Here is a 25,549-nt window from a genome sequence, read left to right as displayed (position 1 = left end):
CTTATAAAGGTCTGTCTTTCTTCGATATTTGGTTTCTTATTGTCTCCCTTGGTATATTCAGGCTAATTCCTATATGGTTAATAGACCAATGGTTGTATATTTAAACTGTAATATTTAATCTTAGATTATGCTAAAGTATAGATAATAAAATTAATCAATTCTTTCACAGTTCAATTGGAATAGCCAAAGCAGCATTAGAAGCCATTAATGGTGTAAACTTGTTTGGAGATCAAGGAGCTTCATGGTCTGTGATATATGTTGATATTGATGCTCACAACAGGAACAGGACTATTTTTGAAAGTATTTTACCCAGAGAATCAAATTCTAAGGTATGAAATAAACATTCAAAGTCCAGATATTAGATTCTTTATCAGAATATTTTTTTTAGGTTTACTTCGGCATGACATGGACTTTGTCATATCTGCACACTACATTTTATTCACTTCTCTTCCTTATCCTCTAATTAGAATTTAATGAAACTTTCTTAGAACCATCAACATATAATGACATTATGCACCTCATTTTTTGTTGCTATCCTAATTATTTTTTGAATTTCCTTTTGCAGAACATAGACTTTGCTACATGTATTACTTTATCTTAGAGATGGGTGTTGTACCATTGTGTACCCACCCCTAATTAGAATTTATTGAGATGTTATCAGAATGTTTAACATATAATGTTATTATGCACCACCTTATATTTTGTTTTTTTATTACAATTTTGAGGATTCTTTAAGCATATCATTGACATTGCCATTGCTTTAGCCTTATGTGGAGATGGGGGAATCATTTTGTGAGCTTTGATCACAGTACCTCTTGTTATTTATCAGTGTGTCTTCTTTATGGGTTTTCCCTGGCAAAAACTTCACCATTTCTACAATATGATGATGTGTGTCTTCACAAATTTACTTGCAGTTTCCATCATGATTAATATGGCTTTACATTTGAATGGAATAGAACTGAACAGAATTACCTCACAACAGTTGTGCCATTTCAAAGTTTTGTGCAGATCAGAACTTTTTGTTTTTTAGATTTACTATTCTTTGTAAATGTATGTGGGTATCATATATGACTAAACAATTTTTAAAGAAACTATGTGATATCTTGGAAAGAAGAGAGAGAAAATAGATGGAAGAATTAGTCAGAGTGTTATAAAAAAATGATGGTAAAAAAGTGGAGAACATGATTGAACTCTCAGATTAAACCCATATGTCAATTTTTGTGAAAAATTCTCTCGATAAATATTGTGGCAAAAAGACAAAGTTATTATCATCTATTATTAAGTAAGTACGTTTTAAACACTGAATTATTCACAACCCTTTTTTTTTTTGCACAGTTTTTCATTCCTAAATTGGGTGTCGTCATTAACATGAATTGAACACATGGTAAAAATCATGGTCAAAGTTGTAGTCTTTATAGTGTAAAATCCAATAGAATATATAATTTATCTTTCAGAACACAGATGCATCATTATTACCAACTATTTTCTGGCCCTCCTTTGCTATACATGAAAAACATATTACAGACAGAACAGAAGATAAGGTCTTGAGAAGATTGAAAGGCAAGTTTGGAATCAAACGATTTCTGAGAGATGGATACAGAACTGTACTAGAGGATAAAACTAGATCATTTTACAGACCAGCTGAAATAAAAGTAAGTGTTTGATAATAATAATAATGCTTAAGGATTAACTGTATACCGCCATCTTGGATTGTAAAATAGCAGTTCACAATAGGTCTAGTTCTTTGCTTAAATCTACAAATTTTGAGACAGGTTGGCAATTAATGGGTTAGACTTTAATTAGAATAAAGGAAAATCAGTGATTCATTGCACTATTCAGACTGATTTATCAAATACCAAATACTTGTGTTTGTCGAATCAAATTGTCACCTGAGCTATTTAAGGGGAGATAACTCAAATAGTAAAATTTTTAAAGAGAACTTTTCAATTTTTACTTGTAGCAAGAAAACAAGTTATTTTTTTCTTTTTATTTTCTTAAAGCATATTTTAAAACCTATCTTCTCATATTTCATTTCAAAATTCTATCTCATAAATATCTTTTTATTTACAAAAAAGTGTTTTTTCATGAACGATCTATGCAAATTTGGGCATTTTTGCACGACTTGTAGCTTCAAAAATAGCACGGTGACCCCATACTTTTTTTTTTCTTTAAGAATTTTTTTACCTTCATTTCTGAAGATTCATAATGATATATAAGTAATATTTCATTTCATTTTATTTCCTTTATTCAGCACAACTTTTGTCTCGCTTTGAAGAAGTAGTAAAAAGTGAGACTTAGGCGTGCTGTTTTCCTCGTCGGCCGTGTCAACAATGTATTAGTTTGTGATTAGGTCAGTCTATGTGGAAACACTAGTGGTATGTCAATGATATTTAGTATGCAAGTGTATTATCAAGTGAGAGGTTTAGCTAGCTATAAAACCATGTTTAATCCTACATTTTCTACTTAAGGAAATGCCTGTACCAAGTCAGAAATATGACATTTGTTTTCCATTCGTTTGATGTGTTTGAGCTTTTGATTTTGCCATTTGAATTTTCCTTAAAGTTCAGTATTTTTGTTATTTTACTTTTAAGCATAGGCACATCTAATTTCCATGCAGATTTTTTGGCAGCGACCCCCTCTGAGTCATGGTCTATTGACACTTATGAATCACTGTACATTTGTTTGATAACCTGCTTTTATTTATTTGTATTTACATTTCAGACATTTGATGGTATTGAATGTGAGTGGCCCATGTTCTACATATATATTATAATTACAAGTAGGTATGAAATGTAATTATAAGTATGCAATACTTTCACATTCTCTACCACGATAAATGAATCTCTACCAACAATGTCAATGAAAATAAATCCTCACCAATTAAAGATGTATTTACAGGCCATAATTTTGTTATAAAAAATCAAACTGGTACTAGCTGTTCAAACTCTTATATAGCTCATTTATACTAGAGCCTTGAACACAATTGACCTTGGGGTCCTTTAGTGAAAAACATGTATAATAAAGAGAACTTTTTTTGAAAATAGAACTGAATGATAAGTCTGTAATGATTCCATAGCATACATTTTATTTGGGATTTTTATACAGATAAAAGAATATTTTTATTGTTGGTGCATTATGACCTTGACTTCAATACTGTCAGAATTTTTGTTCGTTTTGATCCTTTATTTTCATTTGTATTAACCTAGCAAACTTTGGCTTAATTAGTTTTAACTGCCACCACAACTGAATTCTTAGATGACCTTTTTCATGCTTAATTTAAGTATTCTGCCTTGTAATAGTCTACAAAATTATAGGACTGTTGCTCTTATAAACAGTGTGCAGAAGGGGCTGGTAGAAGCACCTTATGTTTACTTATTTTTAAGATCCTCTGATTATTGAGGGGCATTATGTTTTCTTGTCTGTGCAACTGTCTGACCATTATTCTGTTGGTCTGATTGTCCATCCCGTACCAGGTTAAAGTTTTTGGTCAAGGTAGTTTATGATAATGTTGTAGTCATATTAACTTGAAACTTAGTACACATGTACATTATGATGTGAACTTTCTAAATTATATGACAGATTACAGTTTTGACCTCAATTTTACAGTTCACCAACTTTTTGGTTAAGGTAGTTTATCAGTAAGTTGTGGTCAGATCAACTTGAAACTTATGTCAAATGTTCATTATAATGTGTTTGAACCAGATTTCACGGTTCACTGAACAAGGACAATGATATTCACAAGCAGAGCATGGTATCATTTGGACACATATTCTTGCTTTTAAATATGCATGTTACCAACTGCAAAATGTTTTTGAACTTATCCTGCAATGGTATCATTTCAAAATCTTACTTGAAAAAGTAATGAAATTTATACATGTAGGGAGATGGAAGATATATGCTGAGTTTAAATGTGTGACAGGGTCATGAGGCAATTTTTAAAAACCCCAACAAAAGATATGAATATATATAGCTTCATCATATTATGTATTGGAAGACCTTCTGTTTTGACTTGTCTCTTCTTCAGTCTGTCATTCCCTCTCAAAAGTTTTAGATTTTCCTACAGCAGATATGAACATTATTGAGGCATGAGCTCTTTGGTTAATTGTTAAAGACCTTTCAGCAACCAAAACAAATTTTATATATGAAAGTAACCATGGCCACAGAATAAGATTGAAAAAAAAAGATAAATGTGTTTAGGGTAGTCATGGAAACAAAAGAAAAACAGGAGTAAAACAGTTAAACAAGATTGAAGTTGGACAAAAAAAGATATGTTGGAGCATAGAAAGTCTAATAGAATACCATTACATACAACATATAACCAGAATTTACTAAACTTTTTGTATATTTTGAGCAATAACAACATTTTCTAGAAAAAAAATACTTTAGAAAGTATTTCCAAAAGTCCATTAAAAAAAGAAGAAAATGTTGCAGACATTTTAGTACATCACAAAAGTAGCAATTTAATAAAAAAAAAATGACAGCAGTTTAAAGGCATGAATTGCAACACAGCTCAAGTAGATGATAATATTCATCTTTGACTGTCCAATGTATTTAAATAATTGTTTGCAGAAAATGTAAGCAGAGCCATAAGTGATTTTTTTCCAAACAATAACAACCAATAAGATTTCTTATGTCTCTTCCCACATTGCATGCAAAATCATCAGCACCAATCTGTAGCAATTATGGATTATACATGCTTACAGAACAAAAATGAAAACAACACTTTATAAATTTCATGTGTCTAAAGTGCTTTTCTGGATTTACCTTCATCATGAACCCTCAAAGCTGAATATTTGAAAGCCAAGGATGTATAAGAACTGAAACAGTTGCAGAGCTGTATGACCAACACTTGATCTTGTCATTCAGTAGACTATCATAAGCTAAGACTATATAAGTCTGACTCTTCAGATACTAATGCTATGACTTAATAGCCATTGTCACTTACTTATCTATGAAGCACTGAAACATTTAAATAAAGGAAAAGGTTTCAAGGCACAAAATTGTATTCAAAATTTCAAATAAGTAAAAAGGCTTATGGTTTGAACATAAAAGCCAGTAACTGGTAAATTATTTTTTTCGTAGATTGTGATGCAAAATTATTTTTTCTTAATGTATATCAGTTGGTAATGAAATAAGTAATACTAACCTTTTAATCTTTTTATATATTTTTTTCTACATAAAAGTCATTTCACTACAAATATCCCATGTAGCAATATGCAATATGCAAGATTATTTTACCGGTAAGTCATAAAGTAAGAATATGAAATAGATCGAGTAACATATTTTTCTGTTTGCAGGTATTATTCAAGGTGATAAGAAGCGTGCAAAAAAATATCAGGAAGAACTTGAACCATTGCTCATAAAAGACAACTATCAACTAGGTAGCTACTGCTTTCTTTAGTATTATGTTTAAAATTCTTGTTTTATTTTAAAAGATAAAAAGTAAGGAGATATTGTGTAATTGTACATGTAATATGAAAAAAGGTAAAAGGAGAAAATGTGTTGTATTTGTTAAATACACAGCATACTCACTTAAAACTAAAAATAAAAAGACCTCTAAACAATATACAGTCTGCAACAAAGGACAAGTGCTTTAGATTGCCATGACTTTACACAAAGACCACAAATGATATGTCTTTAATAAATGAAATAAAAATACAATGATATAAACCAAATACAAAGATTTTTGTTGAATGAAGGCAGCCAACAAGTTAAAAAAGGCTTCATATTGTGTGGAGCAATTTAATTTTCAAAATGAATCAAAATTTTGCTTGTTCAGACATATTAATAAGAGATTGTGCTATTTTTTGACTCATTATAACTAAAGAATTTTTTTCAATTTACATTTAATGAATTTGAAAAGTATACTATATACTTCTTAATATAATTAACAATATTCATACTTATCATGCTTATGTAATTTTGTTTTCTTTGTCAAGATTTATTTGTTAATTTCACAATTTACCTATTACAACATCCAACACGACTATAGACATTATGGCTAATTAAAAAATAAATATATCTGTCAACTTATGACCTTTGCTTTAAAACCAGAATGAATACTTGACTTTTTCTGTCTTTGACTGAACAGACACTAATTACAGAATCACTTGCACATTGCCTGAAAGTATTCATTCAAATACAATACAGTTTTTTTTTAGAATTTGTTTTCTTTGTCAAGATTTATTGGTTAATTTCACAATTTACTTATTACAATATCCAACACAACTATAGACATTATGGCTAATTAAAAAATAAATATATCTGTCAACTTATGACCTTTGCTTTAAAACCAGAATGAATACTTGACTTTTTCTGTCTTTGACTGAACAGACACTAATTACAGCAGAATCACTTACACATTGCCTGAAAGTATTCATTCAAATACAATGCAGTATTTTTTTAGAATTGAAAAGATTTTCATTATAGGTTTTCTCTTGAAATAGGTGTACTGGTACCAATGTTGTACTATGTGAGGAAGGAAGATCTTGTACTCAGAAACACCACTGATTTACACAAGCATCCAAGTGCAGAAGGAAACACTGATGGTGTTTTCTTGTGGGGTCAGGCTTTATATTTCATCTCTCAGCTATTAAGTAAGTAAAATGTGTTCATTGTTATCTACTGGAATAAGGCTTTATAATTCATCTCCCAGCTATTTTAAAGTAAGTAATTGTGCTCATGTTATCTTGTAGGGTCAGGCTTTATATTTCATCTCTCAGCTATTTAAAAGTAAGTAATTGTGCTCGTGTTATCTTGTGGGGTCAGGCTTTATATTTCATCTCTCAGCTATTAAGTAAGTAATTGCCTTCATGTTATCACAATAAAACATATAAAGCAAGAATTGTAATTGAGTACCAATCTTATTATTTTATGAAATACTTTTTTCTTAACTGGCATTGGGTATAAAAACTTCTGGAAAAAGTATTATTACCCCTTCCCTGAACATTTTTAGGTCCACATATTATTGAACAGTTATCAGTCACAAGAAGTCGCATTTAAACTCTAAATTTTATGGCCCCACCACTAAGTGGTCGGGGCCATATTGTTTTACCCTTGTATGTCATTCTGTCATTCCACAACGATCAGCTATATGAAATTTTTGTCAAGCCTGCAACATTTATGTCACAAAAGTGAGACATAGTGATCCTAGATTCCGTTGGCAGCGTCAACATTTAGGTTCTGTCTCTGTGGTTAAAGTTTTTTTAGACATCAACAACTTTGTCAAACCTTCAAAACACAGATCAAGTTCGAATTTTGGTGGCGTCACTTTTACTGTTCTAGAATAATGCCCCTTTACAAATGGAAAAATTGCTGAATTTTTCATTTCCGTTCTCTTACTTAAGTTTGCTTCAGCCAAATGTTATGAAACACAATGCTTATTACCACAAAACTCAGATCAAGTTCAAATTTGGGTGGCATCACTTTTACCGTTCTTGAGTTATGTCCCTTTATAAAGTAATATGCAAGAGGGGGCATCATCTGTGTCCCATGGACACATTCTCCGTATATTTATGATTAAGAGATAATGTCTGAAGCAAACTTTTGAAAATACATTTTTTTTCATTTTCAGTATTTTCCTGGTAGATGGACTTAGTTTTTTTACAGTTAACATTTACAGACAGTCTGGGATTAACTTTTTTGACATAATAAATTTGTAAATAATCATGGATTGTTATGAAACTTGGACAGAAGCTAATCTTCAAGTCCATGAAATACCATCTAAAGAAAAGACTTTGAATTTTTTTTTTAAATTCTGTATCTTACTGACAAATGGACTCACTTTTTAAGTCAACATTACACTTTAACACTGACAGCAGCAATTGCAGGTGAGACACAGGGTTCCGCAGTACCCCCTTATGAATATTTTCTTAACGCCTTCACATATTGAGCTGATTTTTAGTATGTGAGTCTACTAAGATGAGTTACAGATCTAATTTACATTTGGTTCCGCCCCACTGATTTTTGGCAAAATTATGGGCTTTGGATTTGCATTTCTTCCAACCATTTTGATTTTTGTGAAAATTATCAACATTTCATTATCAAAATTTCCATTCCTAAAAGTCCTTCAAGCTTTTTTTTGCGAGAGGGACCATTTGTGTCATTTCTACACATCTAGTTAAACTTTAAAATCACTATATTTCAGGGATAAAAACAAATGCCCAACCAAAAATTTAACATATAAACACTCATGTCACAGAGTGTAATGTCTAATGATATTTGAAGGATGATTATGATGGTGATGAATGTCTGTTTAACATCCAGTGGCAAATTAAATGCATAGTCAGGACAAGAACATGTTAATGCAATATAGATATGAACCATGGTTTTTACTAGACCAACATGCATAGCCTGATTTATAATGTGCTAGTTTACAAGGTTACCGACGGCACAAAGACATATCACTCTACCTGGACTATAATTTTGACTCCGAGATGACCAATCTTTGCTCTTACCCCTTAATGCAGGCTCTTAGAGGAGAAGAAGTAAATACCAACTTTAAAGTCTTTGGATTGGCTCGGCCAGGAATCAAACTAACAACCTCCTACACTCGATACAAGCACGCTACCATTAGACCACACAGGCAGTTAGTGAAACATTTGAGAAAATTGTAACAATGTAAACGTCATTCAATGGTTGATTATGATTGAAGGATGATTCTGGAAAATTATTCAAATTTTTTATATAAAAAAGTGAATCCAACAGACTTACTCTTTCATTTCATTAGTATTGTTTGACATACTGTGGATTCATTATTATTCGTTGGATACCAATTTTCGTGGGTTTCGTGGTTACAGGTGAACCACGAATTCAAATATTCAACGAAATACAAATTTTCTATGGGCTTTGTATGCAGAGATTCGTAAAACCACGAAATCAAATCTCCACGAAAATGAAAGTTTTCCTCGATCCACGAAAATTGATACCCACGAAAATAAATGAATCCACAGTAACTCATAATTGTTTCTATAGCAGTATTTAGATTTATCAGATATTGTGCATGCCAAAGTTATTGAAAACCAAACAAATCAGTTGTAATTAGAAGTATATTTTTTGCATTCTCATTTTTATGCAAAAAATATTCCCCACTGCAAGTTAAACAAACAGCTATCAGCCAATCTATTTTAGTAAAACAGAATTTGTAGTAATGGAACTCTGTCCATCTCTTTGTCAATTAACACCTCTAATTCACAAGATCTCATACCCTGTAAAGGCCGTGTTATTCATAAGTTATATGTGATAGATAATCTCTGGTATCTGTATAAAATAAGGAAATGTGGTATGATTGACAATGAGCCAACTATCCACCAGAGAACAAATGACATAGATAATCATTGTAAAATTGTTGTATTTTGTGTATATGCCCCTTGAGGGCCCATGATTGGATAAAAAGATCTTGAATCTTGAATGGTATTTCACCTTAAAGCCTGTAGTACACATATACATAAAAATTTAGCACACTATACTATACTTTCTTCTCATGGCCAAACCTTTGGCATTTTGTTTGATTGCCACAGTTTTCACTAGCGATAACAAGATATAATTGGAGTTTTTTGTGTAATATTTAAATTCATTCTGTTTTAGTTAATGATTTATTAAAGCCTGGAGATCTTGATCCTATTTTACGACATTTACCAGCATCTGAAAGACCAAAGTCAATGATAAATACTAGATACTCTACATTTCAAGTAAGTCAAATATGATATTGTTGACCTTTATACTGATATCTTATTATGAGCTTTGGTTATTGCCACATACATCTGTTTGAGAAAAAAAAGTAAAATCACAAAAATACTGAACTCCCAAGGAAAATTCAAAAAGGAAAGTCCCTAATCAAATGGCAAAATCAAAAGCTCAAACACATCAAACGAATGGATAACAACTGTCATATTCCTGACTTGGTACAGGCATTTTCTTATGTAGAAAATGGTGGATTGAACCTGGTTTTATAGTTAGCTAAACCTCTCACTTGTATGACAGTTGCATCAAATTCCATTATATTGACAACGATGCATGAACAAAACAAAAAGACACAATAGGTAAAAATGTCAAAAATAGGGGTACAGCAGTCAACATTGTGTTATCATCTTAATCACTATAAAAAACAAATGTAACAAAGAAGCACAAAAAGGCATACATCAAATTTAACATCCTCATTTTGCTTTTTTATTATACGATTTTATTTATCTATGTAAAATCCACCCATAAAGTATGGAAGGTTTTAAGTACTGGCGTAGAATCGCGCATTTGACGTCACACAGGTAGATATAAAATAATTTTTGTCGTTCAAAGTATGACGGGATACATAAGTACAGAGTCACGTCAAATGGATATCACAAAAAACAGACTTAACAGTAAAAGTAATACTTCAAGACCATCGTGTATTATTTGTGAAGTTGATACGGAATATTTATCAACAAGGTCTTGGCACCTTCCGATGAACTTTTTTAGAACAAGGAGGAGACGTTCTTTGACATACCCCTGGTTCATCAACTTTTTGCTCAGACACTGATAACATTTTACAAAGGTTGAGTAGGAGCTGCAAGCTCTCGAATACCGAATAAGTTGGGAAATGTATATCCCATATGCAGGTGAAATTGGTATATTGCTACTAAGGTGGGGGAAATTGATACTTCCAAAATTAAAATCGTCTCGTTTGTCATAGATTCTGGTACTGAGATGACTGTGTATGTCAAATTCGAGGTATAAGTCTTAAAATGAAGAGGAGGAGCCGTGTCTATTGTTTCTTTAATTTCTAGTTCTGGGGGATATATTAATTGAACCCAATCAAAAAAGTTCGGATTGTTAATGGAAAGAACATCATCAATATATCTGAAAGTGAAATTTAATAACCTGGCTTCTTTGATCTTCTTGTTTTTGACAAGTGTCTGAAGGAACTCCGATTCATATGAAAATAAGAAGAGGTCGGCAAGGAGACGCGCACAGTTCGTTCCCATAGGAATGCCGACAATTTGTTGAAAAAGTCTACCTCCAAATTCAACAAATATGTTGTCAATAAGAAACTCCAGCATACTGATCACTTGTTCCTCTGTGTAGCATTTTTTACCCTTTTGTTCACTACATTGTATTTACAAAATATGCCTTATGGTATCCCAAAGTAATAAATTTTTAGCGTATGCTACCATTTTTATGTTGAAAAGCGTTGTGGATATTTCTTTTAGACACATTTTTCAATTTCACATGGGGAATGGTGGTATACAAGGTTGAAAAATCAAAAGTTTTGATAGAACTGATTTCAGAAAAAAACCGAGATTTAAAATTATTCAGAAGTTCTTTAGAGTTTTTAAGAATCCACATATGGTTAATACCACTACGTGAGTAAACAGTTTCACAGTATTTCTGAAGACCCTCTTTCACTGCGTACAGAATTTTAGTCAATCTAATGGACAATTCTTTAGTGGAACATGCAGATGAGCGGGCAATGTACCGTTGTTTGTACGGAATTTTGTGAAGTTTAGGTATCCAATACAAACAAAGGAAGTCCTCTGATTTGTTGTTCAATGCAATGTTTCGCCAAAATCTCATCCTTGTCAAATGATATGTTTTTGTATGTGGGATTACCTGAGTGCTCATTTATTCCCAATTCTTTTATATGACACTCGTAGTAATACGATTTACAAACAAAGACAATATTATTTGAAGCTTTGTCCGCAGGAACAACAACATACTTATCATGAAGAGATGATAGACATTTCACAGCCTCTTTGTCTCTGAAAACCGACTTTGGTTGATCATTCACACAGTTTTTCAACTTATGAATGCGACGTTTTATCAGAGACCTGATTGTTTTGACCCGTCCAGTTCAACTTCTTCTCGTTTAGCCCATGCTCTGGCATAGTCCTCAATGGAATCCATAATTATTTTGAAGTTATGGTTCCAATTGATGTGTTGGGGTTCTCTAAACTTAGGACCATGAGAAAGCATGTGTTTTTGGAAAATATGAAAAAAATTGTTTGCTGTTGTTTACACAATATGCAATATTTAAAAGAAAAAACAGCTTTGTTTTTGTCTCAAGAGTTAAAAAAAAAGATATCCAGCAAGGTATAAAGAAACCTTCAAACCAATCATGTTTAGCTCATCTAGCTGGATCAGTGATCAAGGTTAAAGTAACATAATTTGGTCCGTTTCTCAGACACTATCAGCATTAGGTCAACTATTATGTAGTGTATGGAATGATTGTAAAGGGTGCATGTCAGTCTATCAGGTTTCATCTGACCTTAACCTCATTTTCATGGTTCATTGGTAAATGTTAAGTGTTTGTGTTTTGGTCTGTTTTTCAAATAGTAAAGGCAGTAGGTCAACTATATTTGGTGTATGGAATGATTGTAAGGTGTACATGTCTGTCTAGAAGGTATAAATTTAACCTCATTTTCATTGTTCATTGGTCAATTCTTAAGTTTTTGTGTTTTGGACTATAAGCAATTGGTCAACTATATTTGGTGTATGGAATGATTGTAAGGTGTACATGCATATATGTCTGTCAGACAGGATTTATCTGACCATGACCTCATTGTCATGGATATTTAAAAATGATATGTTTATGTGATACTTGTAGTAACATCTTTATTTTTTAGACTTCAAACATAAAATCAATGGTCAGTAAAGCAGGCGAGACATTTCAGTGTGTGCACTCTTGTTATATAAAAAGAAATGTTGACTCTCATGAACAGGACATTTTTGTTTTGAAATCTAAATTGGAATAGAATTAGTAACTATTTTAAAAGATACCTAAGACTGTTATTTTTCAATTAAGTTACTTTTAAATCAAAATACTGCTTGTTAGATTAGAGAATTTATATGAATGCTTTCAAGCTGAAAGAAAGAACAATTGTTGCCTTGAAACAGTCATGTTCTGAGCAAGATACATAATTAGGCTGAATCAGCATATATATTGATATACATAAGAGTCTCAAGAAAAAAAAAACCAACCAGCAACCTGAGGCATTGGATAGCCGGGAAATGACAATGGTACACAAGAAAAATGTATAATATGAACATAAAGGTGTATGCAACATTACAACTAAGAGATAATTATAAAAAAGATTAAATTTTGTGGTTAAGAAAGACAAATTTTGTAAGTACTACAAACAACCTTCCTCCATGTCAGTTTTTGTTCAGTATCAAACACTTTTCACTTTTCAGGTCACTCCCCCTGATTTAGTCACACAGGTTGTGTTGATAGCAGAAAGTGCACGTCTGCAGCAGTTACTTGCAACCTATGGTATACAGACACAGACTCCTCACCAAGTAGAGCCTATACAGATCTGGTCTCCTAAAGAGTTATCTAAAGCTTATGAATATTTAGGGATCAATAAGAAATTAAAGTTGACAGGAAGGCCAAAAAGACCATTTGGTGTTCTCAGTACTTCCAAGGTAATAATTTGGTGTATATATTTGTTAAAGCCTCAATTATTTTTTATGCTCCACCTAACATATAAGAAAGGCATTATGTTTTCCGTCTGTGCATTCATACGTTCATTAGTCTGTTTTGTTTTTAGGTAGGTAAAATTTTGGCTAAAACTAGTGTGATCACATCAACTTGAAACTTAATGTTCATTATGAATTTGACTTTATATATGTGAAATGTAGTAAATAAACAACTCAAAAGATTTTTTTTTTAATTTAGCCTATTAATAGTGCTTGAAAAAAATACACCAGAAATTGAATTGAATATTGAGGGTAACCAGTTTTTGAGCTGTTTTTTTTTAACTTCTAGCATGATGTTAAAAAAAAAGAACATATAGGGGAAATCATAAAATTCTTGTTTTCAAGCTATATCCTTTTTTCCATAGAAATCATATGTCATAACAGATGGGAAGAACAATTTTTACAAGACTAGGCTTAAGGAAAACATTTCTTCAATTCTTCCAGCCAACCAGTCATCTACTCCTTGGCTTGTCTATAAAAATGGTGTCATGATATGATTCACAGGAATGAGCATAATTAAGATTTCTGATAGGAGTTATTCCTTTGCAGTTTTGACACAGCACAAGCATATTTTTAGTTTAATAAACTCCCTGAAGTCATTTCTTGCATGTCCATACTTTTTTGACCGGATTTTCGAAGGAAATATTGGTTATTAAATTGGGGATGTACGGCGGGCGGCTGCCAAACAGTGTCTCCACCATAACATGAAAACGCTTTAACAATTTTTTTTCAAATTTAAATATGTTGTTTCCTGGGACTTAATGAAGGTCTAGTTCAATTTTCAAGATTTTATATTTCTCCTTTTTGAGTTATTGCCATTTTTAATATCCAAAATTGGTATTTTAAAATTTTTTCTCTCTTGTCATCATATTATGACTAAGGTAAAGCATATGGTAAAAGTCTTATCTCACAATTATAATTGGAGTGACAGATTTATTTGAAAATTTTCTGTTTCCTGATAAGATCTGTAGGACTGTATATATAAAGTTTGAAATTTACTAGTAGGACTGTATAAATGAAGGTTGAAATTTACTGTTCATTATTAGACACTTTGAAGATAATTGCAGATAAGTTTTATAGGTTTTTAAGAGATAGACATTTTGAAGTTAATTACATTACTAATAATTATATACCTAATGTTAGAGTACTTTGTTAAAAGGTTAAACCATAGTTCTGTTCAAGGGGAAATGACCTTTCAATTTGCAAGCATGATTCATTAGATAATCTATTATTTATAAGTTAAAAAGTTAAAATTAAGATAAGATAAGTTGCAGATCTATATTAGTATGTTACAGATGAAAGAAAAAATATTGGGAACTATCAACTATATATATAAAGTTTGATTTTGATTTATACACTAAGTGATAAGATAACAGTCACATCTGGTAATTTTCAATGCAATCACCCAATTATAATTGGAGTGACAGATTTATTAGAAAACTATTATTTATATTTGATTATAATTCAAAAATAAATATAACATCATATCTCTTTACATCATATCTAATTTTAGAGTCTATGGTTAAATCATATTAACATGATTAGTTCATGGAAATAAAGTTTAAGTTATTTCCATTTAAACAGAAATGGTTTAACTAAGAAGTATTTCATCAAAAATTGAGTTCTTGAGGTTCTTTGATATGCTGATTCTAGCAATGTACTTAGCATTTGGATATTGGACCATAATAGGTAAATGTTCAATTTCAAATTTTTCAGTTCTTTGACCACATTTATTTTGTGTCACAAACCCATGCTGTATTAAATATTCAATCACAATCCAAATCCAGAGCTTTAATGTTGTGTCCATACTTGCTCAACTGTTCAGGATTTGACCTCTGCAGGAAAATCTGGTTTGCTGTCACTCTGACAGCCTCTTGTTCATTTCCTGGAGTAAGGAAATAAGCTTGCATATTGACCCACATTTTGATCTCCAATACCAGTAGTGATGTTTATACAATGTTTATATTTCAAGTAATTATACCCCACGCAACATGTTGCGGAGGGTATAATGTTTTTGACCCGTCTGTCCGTCCGTCCGTTTGTCTGTCCGTCCGTCCGTCAGTTGTGTTTCTTGTCATCGCAACTCCTCTCAAACCACACAACAGAATTTCACGAAACCTTTTTAGATAATAAGGACATACTATGTAGTTGTGCATATCGACAGGAAATTACGATTCAATTCTTTTTCTAGGAGTTACGCCCCTTTGAACTTATTTACTTTAATGTACTACTGCAACAGTTTGTCATCGCAACTCCTCTCAAACCACAAAACAGAATTTTATGAAACCTTTTCAGATAATAAGGAAATACTACGTACATGTGCATGTCGACAGGAAATAACAATTCAATTTTTTTTCCAGGAGTTACGCCCCTTTGAACTTATTTGCCCAATATACTACTGCAACCTTTTGTCATCGCAACTCCTCTTAAACCACACAACAGAATTTCATGAAACCTTTTCAGATAATAAGGACATACTACGTAGATGTGCATATCGACAGGAAATTACAATTCAATTTTTTTTCCAGGAGTTACGCCCCTTTGAACTTATTTGCCCAATATACTACTGCAACCTTTTGTCATCACAACTCCTCTCAAACCACACAACAGAATTTAATGAAACTGTGTAGATAATAAGGACATACTATGTAGATGTGCATATTGACAGGAAATTATGATTCAATTTTTTTTTCTGATACAATTTTTTTTTCTTACACTTATTTATTTCTCCAATGACAATGTTGGGACGTGGGGTATGTGAGTGCGCTCACTAAGGTTCTTTTTATTTAAAATGTAATTTGGTATGTGCCTCCATAAAGGTTTAAAAGCATACATGACAATTTGTAATATAGGTTCAGGTTGATGATGTGTTCAACATACGGCTTGCATGAGAATAAATATTAAGTTCGTCTTTTTTTAAACCAAAAGGCATTCCAAAATTATTTAAACAATGCATATTCAAGACTGATGTAGATGATTTTTTAGGGAAAATAAGCAAAAATGTACAAGTAGCAGTCATAGAAATAAGTAAATGTGAAATAGTGTACTAAATTCAAAAGAAAATACTTTTAAATTTTTTTAATAAAATTATAATAAGTTTAAATATCATAGAATTGTTAGAATCACCCCCAGTGTTTGGTGGGGTTCATGTTGCTTAGTCTTTGGTTTTCTATGTTGTGTTTTATGTACTGTGGTTTGTCTGTTTGTCTTTTTCTTTTTTGGCCTTGACTTTGTCAGTATATTTTTCGGCTTATGAGTTTGAATGTTCCTTTTGGTGTCCTTCACCTCTCTTTTAGAAAATTATAATACTGTTTTTCATTCATCAAAATTTAGTAGACATGTAAAATCATTTTTATTGTTTGATTCATATTGAAGCAGCATGGTAAATCAAAGTCAAACCTTTAAATTGGCTGTTCCTGGGTCAACCTTCATGCAGCATGGTAAATCAAATCCAAATTTTCAAATTGGCTGTTCCTGGGTCAACCTTCATGCAGCATGATAAATCAAATCCAAACCTTCAAATTGGCTGTTCCTGGGTCAACCTTCATGCAGCATGGTAAATCAAATCCAAACCTTCAAATTGGTTGTTCCTGGGTCAACCTTCATGCAGCATGGTAAATCAAAATCCAAACTTTCAAATTGGCTGTTCCTGGGTCAACCTTCATGCAGCATTGTAAATCAAATCCAAACCTTCAAATTGGCTGTTCCTGGGTCAACCTTCATGCAGCATGATAAATCAAATCCAAACCTTCAAATTGGTTGTTCCTGGGTCAACCTTAATGCAGCATTGTAAATCAAATCCAAACCTTCAAATTGGCTGTTCCTGGGTCAACTTTCATGATGTATGTAAAATTAAAAATTGAAAATATGTAATAAACATTTTGAATCACCTTACTTTTGATACATATATTACAGATATACAGAGTCTGCGGTCAAACGGTTCTATGTTATCCATTGTTGTTTGAAGTCAGTGATTTTTACCTAGCACAAGATATGTCAGTAGTGTTAGATGATTTAAAGGTATGTTATCTTGTTAAATATATTCTCTAATGGTTGTCGTCTGCTATCTATTTCTCTCATGAAGAGATATTTTTCATATCATACTGCACAGAGTCTGATATAAAAAAGTGATAGGCAAAATGCGTTAATTTGATTGCATCGTGAAACAATATTTGCAGCATATCAATTGGCTTTATGTTAGGTCATTGATGACTTTTAAAGGTCAAATTAATGTAAATTTCCTCCATGGCAAAGGAGATGTGTAATTTCTTCATAATATGCAAAACACTTATGCGTTAAAATTTTATTTTTATAAAATTTTATTACCCTCTGAAGCATACAAAAAGTTATAAAGTGTCTGATGTTGAAGTTTAACGCTGGAAAAAAAAAAGAAGTAAAATAATAAAAATACGGCAAAACACAGATCAAGTTCGAAATTGTGTGGCGTCACTTTTACCGTTCATGAGTTAAGCCCCTTTATAAACATGGAAAATGCTGAATTTTTTCGTTTCTTGTCTCTAACTTTAGTTCACCTCAACCAAATGTTTTAAAACTTACATGCTGTTTCACTGTGCTTATTACCACAAAACACAGATCAAGTTCGAAATTGGGTGGCGTCACTTTTACCGTTCAGGAGTTATGCCTCTTTATAAACATAAAAATTGTTGAATTTTTCGTTTCCTCAATCAAATTTTATAAAACTCATACACAATGCTTATTACCACAAAACACAGATCAAGATTGAAATTGGGTGGCGTCACTTTTACAGTTTTTGTCGAGCCTGCGACTTTTGTCGCAGAAAGCTCGACATAGGGATAGCGATCCGGCGGCGGCGGCGGCGGCGGCGGCGTTAGCTAACTTCTTAAAAGCTTTATATTTTAGAAGATGGAAGACCTGGATGCTTCATACTTTGTATATGGATGCCTCATGTTACGAAGTTTCCGTCAGTCACATGTCCAATGTCCTTGACCTCATTTTCATGGTTCAGTGACTACTTGAAAAAAAAGTTCAGATTTTTTGTAATGTTAAATTCTCTCTTATTATAAGTAATAGGATAACTATATTTGGTATGTGCATACCTTGCAAGGTCCTCATGCCCGTCAGACAGTTTTCACTTGACCTCGACCTCATTTCATGGATCAGTGAACAAGGTTAAGTTTTCGTGGTCAAGTCCATATCTCAGATACTATAAGCAATAGGTCTAGTATATTCGGTGTATGGAAGGACTGTAAGGTGTACATGTCCAACTGGCAGGTGTCATCTGACCTTGACCTCATTTTCATGGTTCAGTGGTTATAGTTAAGTTTTTGTGTTTTGGTCTGTTTTTCTTATACTGTATGCAATAGGTCTACTATATTTGGTGTATGGAATGATTGTAAGGTGTACATGTCTAGCTGGCAGGTGTCATCTGACCTTGACCTCATTTTCATGGTTCAGTGGTCAAAGTTAAGTTTTTGAGTTTTGGTCTTTTTTTCTAATACTATATGCAATAGTTCAACTATATTTGGTGTATGGAAATATTTTATGATCTATATGTCAGTCACGCAGGTTTTATTTGACCTTGACCTCATTTTCAAGGTTCATTGCTCAGTGTTAAGTTTTTGTGTTTTCGTCTGTTTTTCTTAAACTATAAGCAATAGGTCAACTATATTTGTTGTATGGAAGAATTGTTAGCTGTACATGCCTGCCTAGCATGGTTCATCTGACCTTGACCTCATTTTCATGGTTCATTGGTCAATGTTTAGTTTACTTGGTTAATGTTAAGTTTATGTGACAGTTGTAATAAAGCTTTATATTTAGGACTATCAACATAATATCAATGATTAGTAAAGAAGGCGAGACATTTCAGCATGTGCACTCTTGTTGAGTTATGCCCCTTTATAAATGGAAAAATTGCTTTAGTTTGCCTCAACCAAATGTTATGAAACTTATACACAATGCCTATAATCATAAAACTGTCTTAACTACGTAAATCCTACATCTGCATGTGGAAGTTGACTCATGCATATTTACAAGCAGGGGACTCTGTGGTCCATAGACACATTCTCCATTTATTTATAAATGATTTATTGATTACAGGAATTTTTGAATATGCAAAGACATACCGGTAATTGCTTATTTAAATTATAGTTAACCTTTTGATTATCAATATTTTAAACTTCATAAAATGCTTGAAAAAAATTTATGTTTCAAGAATGCTAGGATGCTTTTTTTCTCTTATCAGAATTGTTTGTTGAACTAAGATATGATAAAATATAGATAACCAACCAATTTACTTTGATTATAACAATTTCTATCTTAATAGATGGTAAGAGAAGATGTTGTACATATGTTGTCATGGTAATCGTCATTACCCATATCTCTATATGTTATACATAATCATGGTAATTGTCATTACCCATATCTGCATATGTTATACACAATCATTGAAGCAAGACAACTCGCCCCACTGCCAAATAGCCCCATTTTTCCACCAATTTGCCCCACTTATGAAAAAGGGTAAAATCTCGATAAATTTAATCCTGCCGACTCGCCCCCACCTATGGAAAGTAGTGTAATCTACACAGCAGTACATTCACTACATTGCCGGCAGCATCTCTGCAACTAGACTCTTAAGTCAGTGTGGTCATGTCAACGGTCCAGTCGTGGAAGCCGAAAGCTACTGAATTGTTTTAAGTGAGACTCAGTGACAATGTAGTATGCCATCTTTGTGTATTTATGTTCTTGTATCTAGTGCTGACATTTCATCTAGTACTGCATTTTGTGTAATCACTCCAGTTTAAAAATAAGAGATGTGGTATGATTGTCAATGAGATAACTATCCACCAAAGTTCAAATGAAGTGGATGTAAGCAATTATAGGCAACAGTACGGCCTTCAACAATGAGAAAAGTCCATACTGTATAGTCGGCTACAACTTGAAAGAGCCTAACATGAAAAATATGAAACAATTCAATTAAGAAAACTAACGTCCTAATAAATAACAAAACAATTTACGAAAAGCAAATATGTCAGACATGACCCAACGACTACCACTGAACTACAGGCTCCTGACTTAGGACAGGCACATATAGAATTGCTTGTTGATTTATTGGATGTTTGTTTTAAATGTTATTGTTATGCATACTTAGGATTTAATTATTTTTTTCATAAGTTGAGCGAGTTGGCAGACCTTTATTCATCAGTGTTAAACTTCTTTTCAATAGTTGGGCATTGGTAGGCCTAAAATTATCAGGATTAAACTTCATTTTATAAGTTGGCAATTTTGGTAGGTCCAAATTAAACTGGATTAAACTATTTTTCATATGTGGGGCGAGTTGGTTAACATGAATGGGGCGGTTTAGTAGAAAGTGGGGCAAGTTTGTAAACAGTGAGGGCAAATTTGTCTTGGGCAACTTAGCAATGGGGCGAGTTGTCATGGATTCATCATAGTAATCGTCATAACACATATTATCTGCATGTGCTGTTGCAAACAGTTGTCTCCTTTCGTAGCCATTGAATGACTCCTTAAGGAGTTATTGCCTGTAAATGATAATGTTTTAATATTTTTTTTTTTTTTGCCTATTATTTCAACTTTTGACAGGTGTGTGATTCAGACATTTAGGAGTCTCTAGTTAAATAGATAAGATCTTTGGTTGAATGATACCTTTTGTTTGATTCAGAATTGCAGTGTATATTTAGATTTTGAATTACATTTTATTTTTCAGAATGATTTAGCATTTTTGTCCAGTTGTTGGAAGTTAGCTGGAAGGCCAACATTTTGTATGTTAATTAGAGAGAATAACATAAGGTAGGGGCTGAGTCTAAATAAATTGTAAATAAATTCAGTAGAGACTATCAGAGATATGCCATCAACCAAGATTCTTTCAAGAACAAAAGCAATTGATACACACAGACCCACTTACAAGATTCTTGACTTGGGACTGACAAATTAACGTGGCAATGTTTTATAATGTGTAGTAACATATAAAGAAATATGTTTGTAGCAACTGTAATTTTTAGGAAGAAATGATTAAAGATAATGCTGTGAAAAGTACTTAGAAAATATGTTGTAATATGGAGTAATGAAGGGTAGGGACATGAATGATTCTGAAACCCAAATATAATTATACTTTTCCACAAACATATTAAATGTAATTTCAGTTACATAAAATGGTATAAAACAGTAGCATAGCAATGAAAATACATGAAAGTAGTAAACCTCTCAAAAAACTTATTTTTTCCTTTACAATTCATTCATATATATAGTTTTTCAGCATAAATTGAAGATACTCTCTGCTTTTTAACATTTGTGTTACTTTAACAATTGAATATGATAACAAAAAGATAATGGGGTGTCATTCATATTTAATTTTGAACACAAAATGTATGCACTGGTATATCTATTAAATATACTTAAGTTTTATCAGCAGTTTTAATTGGACTCTTATGTTAACCCCAAAGTACAACAATTACAAAAAATTGCAATCAATATTTTAAAAAATGATGAGCTTCAATATATAGTCTTTTAATTAGTGTCCTTCTACAGTGAGACCTGTCTAAACAGAACCTTGACTATACAAGTAACCTGTCTAAAACAAACTTGTTTTTAAGTCCCTTTATACAAAAATCAATATATTTTGAACCTGTATAAACAGAACACCTGTTTAAACTGAACAAATTCTTCAGTCATTAGGGTTTTGGTTTAAACAGCTTTTACTATATTAGTTAAAATGTAAATAGGGCTGTATATTGATGATGATGTTTATAAGTCTCCTACCGACGAAGTCGAAGGGGACTTTAGGTTTGCACTCCGTCTGTCCATCTGTCCGTCTGTCCATCCGTCAGTCCGGCAAATCAGCTTTCCACACTTTTTTTCTTCGTTCTTGAAGATGTTGATTTGATATTTGGTATATGGTTTTATCATGACAAGTTATAGATATAGTTCGAATTTTGTTCCAGTCTGATGATTTAGTCAAGAGTTATGGATCATAACTCTGGACCATATCTAATGTTAGAGTACTATGTTAAACCATATTTCTGTACAAAGGGAGATAACTCATTTTTTAAAAGACATTCTTTGTTAAATTATTTGAAGAATTTTTTGGCAGGTTTGTTTGTTATTTAGTTTAAGCTAATTTTCTGAATGCTATAGATATAAAAAAAAATTATGAAGAGAAATCCTTTAACTAGATAATAATCTATTTTTATTAATGTATATATTTCAATACATTACATTGTGTAGATAAAAGTTGTTGACATTTAATAGATAAGTTACAAATCTATATTTGTTTGTGACAAATGAAAGAAAAAATATTTGGAACTATTAATTATTTTTGATTATAATTTGAAAATAGATATACACTGTATTACATCATATCTAATTTTAGAGAACTATTAATCATATCTAATGTTTTTTTCACTCATATAATCAGTTTTCCACACTGTTTTTAGTCATGCTTGAAGATATTGACATGATATTTACTTTTTGTTTACACCATGACAAGTTAAAGAACAAGTTAGCATTTTGTTCCAGTAAAATGAATTTTTACCCAGTAGGGGACTATGTATTGCCATGCAATACTCTCAGAATGCTTGTATTTTTCTATTGTAGAGGTCCAAACTTCTCAGAATTTTTAGACTTATTATCCATGTTTAAAAGAGGTGATGTGGATGGTGTGAGGGTCAGAGTAGGGAAGCTACAGGTAATGATAAGGTAGTAAAACTGATTAGTGTAGTACCCAGTAATGGAAAAAAAAAGTGTTATACCAATGGATAAAGAGATCCATTGTAATTACACTCTGTGGATATCATTTTGCATGAAGTAGCTGTGAGTAACTGTAAAATCTGGATGTCCTCTAAAGCTATATTGCGGAAACTAGAGGGGAAAAAAATCTACCGGAATGCATATATAAATTGGTATAATATATTGTAGAGAAAACACCTTTACATATGAACATTCTTTTCTATGACTGATTTGCAGTGATTTTTATTACTCTCCCTAAAAACAAAGTTAGGAGGATATTTAGAAATCAGCCTGTCTTGAATGTCCAAAGTAACATTTGAGTCATGTGTCCAATTCAAATTAATTCTTTATTTAATAACAGAGTATGATGTGTCACCTCTTTATTCTCTTTAACTGTGGATTCATTTATTTTTGTTGGTACCAATTTTCTTGGATTGAGAATAGCATGTATTTTCATTGATATTTTCATAGATATTTTATTTCATTGTTTTGCCAAAGTCTGCATACAAGCCTATTGAAAAACTGTACTTCTTTGAACATTTGAATTCACTTTTATCAATGAAATCCATGAAAAAATTGGCATACCACGAATAATAATGAATCCACAGTATTATCCATTGAGTGTTTGAAGAACTATACTATTAATTAAAAAAAGGTTTGATACTATTCAGTATGCACTTAACTTTGTGGACCCAACTCCTCATCCATCAGATGTTTATGAAACTTTGTATGTTGTAATATCTTAACATGAAGATTGACATGTTAGTAGGGCATCCCTGTCTGTTGACAAAAGTCTAGATATATGCCCCTTGTAACTTAGAATTTTATGTTACTATTCAGTATGGACTATGTGGGTGCAACTCCTCCTACAAGCTTGATCAGATGTTCATAAATCTTTGTACATTGTAAGATCCAAACATGAAGATAATATTTCCTGAGTACTGGTTATGCACCTTTGAACTTTGAAATTTTAAAACTATACAATATGGAAACTTATAAATTTGTTATCAGAACTTAGATCTCTTTGTTATTTTCTATATAGCCAAAAACATGGTCAAAAAGTTGAGTTTGATATGTTTCTTATTGATTAATGAATTTTAAAAGAAATCTACATCAACATATTATCGAGTGGTTGTCACTTGATTGTTGGTTTCGTGGTTTAGTTTGTCAAAAATGCTGCAGTAGCTGTGGGATTTTCAAGACTGTCTGTTAAATTACCGGCTTCCAGGATATTTAATTCACTAAATATGCCTTTTCATAAGTCGGCCAAGAGTATGTTAGTAGACCTAAATTTTCTTGCAAGGTTTTTTCGAATTTCTAAACCGCTTATGTATATTTCAATGTTATCATAAAATTGTCGGACGCTGCAAAGTGTGTATCTAGGCCACGGAATATCAATTAGTGCCTGCATATATCTTTGTGAAATTTTATGTTGCTGACCATATCTTTCTTGTAATAGGGAAATTGCCTTTTCATAGTTTGCATTAGTGAGCACAAAACCCGTCACTGATTTCAGAGCTTCATCCTGAAGTAACTATTTTAAATAGTTGAATTTTTGGACATTGCTTAAGGTTGGGTTTGCATGTACAGCTGTCTCAAAATCACTGCCATTGAAGTATATCTCCATCAAAAAAAGGGAGATTCAACTTGGGTAGTTTGTTGTATTCACTTGTTGAGCTAAAATATGGGCGGAAATCTGACAAATGGTAGTTTGAGTTGTTCTGATATTCTATATTAGAAGACTGTACTGTATGAACGGGGTGTGTAGTTTCTAAGTGTAGAGTAAAACTTTCTGCATGTGTATTTAAAGATGTAGTTTTTACCAAGATAAGTGTGTTCACTTGAGGAATTTTACCCTATAAGTTAAAAGCATACTCATCTGCCTCAACGATCTCCGTTTCAATATCTTAGTCAACCAGTTCCTGTACTATCTCCTTATCTAATTTGCATAAAAGTTCCTGCTTCCGTTTCAGACTATCCAATATGTTTGACAAATCCTCCATGTCCATGCTTTCATTTTCTTCCTGTTGAATGTCTTCAAATTTCTTTAGCAGTCTGGAAACTGCACTTTTGTTACCTGCTCGTATCAAACGCAGCTTCAGATTCATCCTGGTCTAGTCATCAATATAGTAGAGTGGTTGTATCGGACACAAATTAAGGCTGAGTAATAAGAACAAATATATTTCTACCCCAAAAAGTACTAGGACCTATTGTTTACTTGTTTTTGAATTCACCAAAGATTAAATAGTATCCTTGATAATTCAACCAAAATATAATTCTTCCTTTGTTGTTGTCTGACGGCAGAACTTATTTTTTTTCAAAAATGCTGCAGTAGCTGTGGGATTTTCAAGACTGTCTGTTAAATTACCGGCTTCCA

General features: G+C 32.1%; 1 protein-coding gene across 1 annotated transcript in view; it reads left to right on the top strand.

Annotated features, from left to right (window-relative positions):
* LOC127701269 (phosphorylase b kinase regulatory subunit beta-like) overlaps window positions 1-25,549 on the top strand; it is a 64,190-nt gene that overhangs the window by 15,458 nt on the left and 23,183 nt on the right. Inside the window, exons 7-16 of the mRNA XM_052205103.1 lie at window positions 170-329; window positions 1,455-1,652; window positions 2,722-2,779; window positions 5,298-5,381; window positions 6,447-6,596; window positions 9,586-9,689; window positions 13,165-13,395; window positions 17,365-17,469; window positions 21,155-21,237; window positions 23,041-23,131. Coding sequence (XP_052061063.1) covers window positions 170-329; window positions 1,455-1,652; window positions 2,722-2,779; window positions 5,298-5,381; window positions 6,447-6,596; window positions 9,586-9,689; window positions 13,165-13,395; window positions 17,365-17,469; window positions 21,155-21,237; window positions 23,041-23,131 — 1,264 coding nt within the window. The remainder of the gene's footprint in view (window positions 1-169; window positions 330-1,454; window positions 1,653-2,721; window positions 2,780-5,297; window positions 5,382-6,446; window positions 6,597-9,585; window positions 9,690-13,164; window positions 13,396-17,364; window positions 17,470-21,154; window positions 21,238-23,040; window positions 23,132-25,549) is intronic.

Source organism: Mytilus californianus, unplaced genomic scaffold (genome assembly GCF_021869535.1).
Source record: "Mytilus californianus isolate M0D057914Y unplaced genomic scaffold, xbMytCali1.0.p SCAF_5, whole genome shotgun sequence".
Lineage (NCBI taxonomy): Eukaryota > Metazoa > Mollusca > Bivalvia > Mytilida > Mytilidae > Mytilus > Mytilus californianus.
The sequence above is the reverse complement of the archived record's forward strand: the minus strand, read 5'-3'. Positions and strand labels throughout refer to the sequence as shown.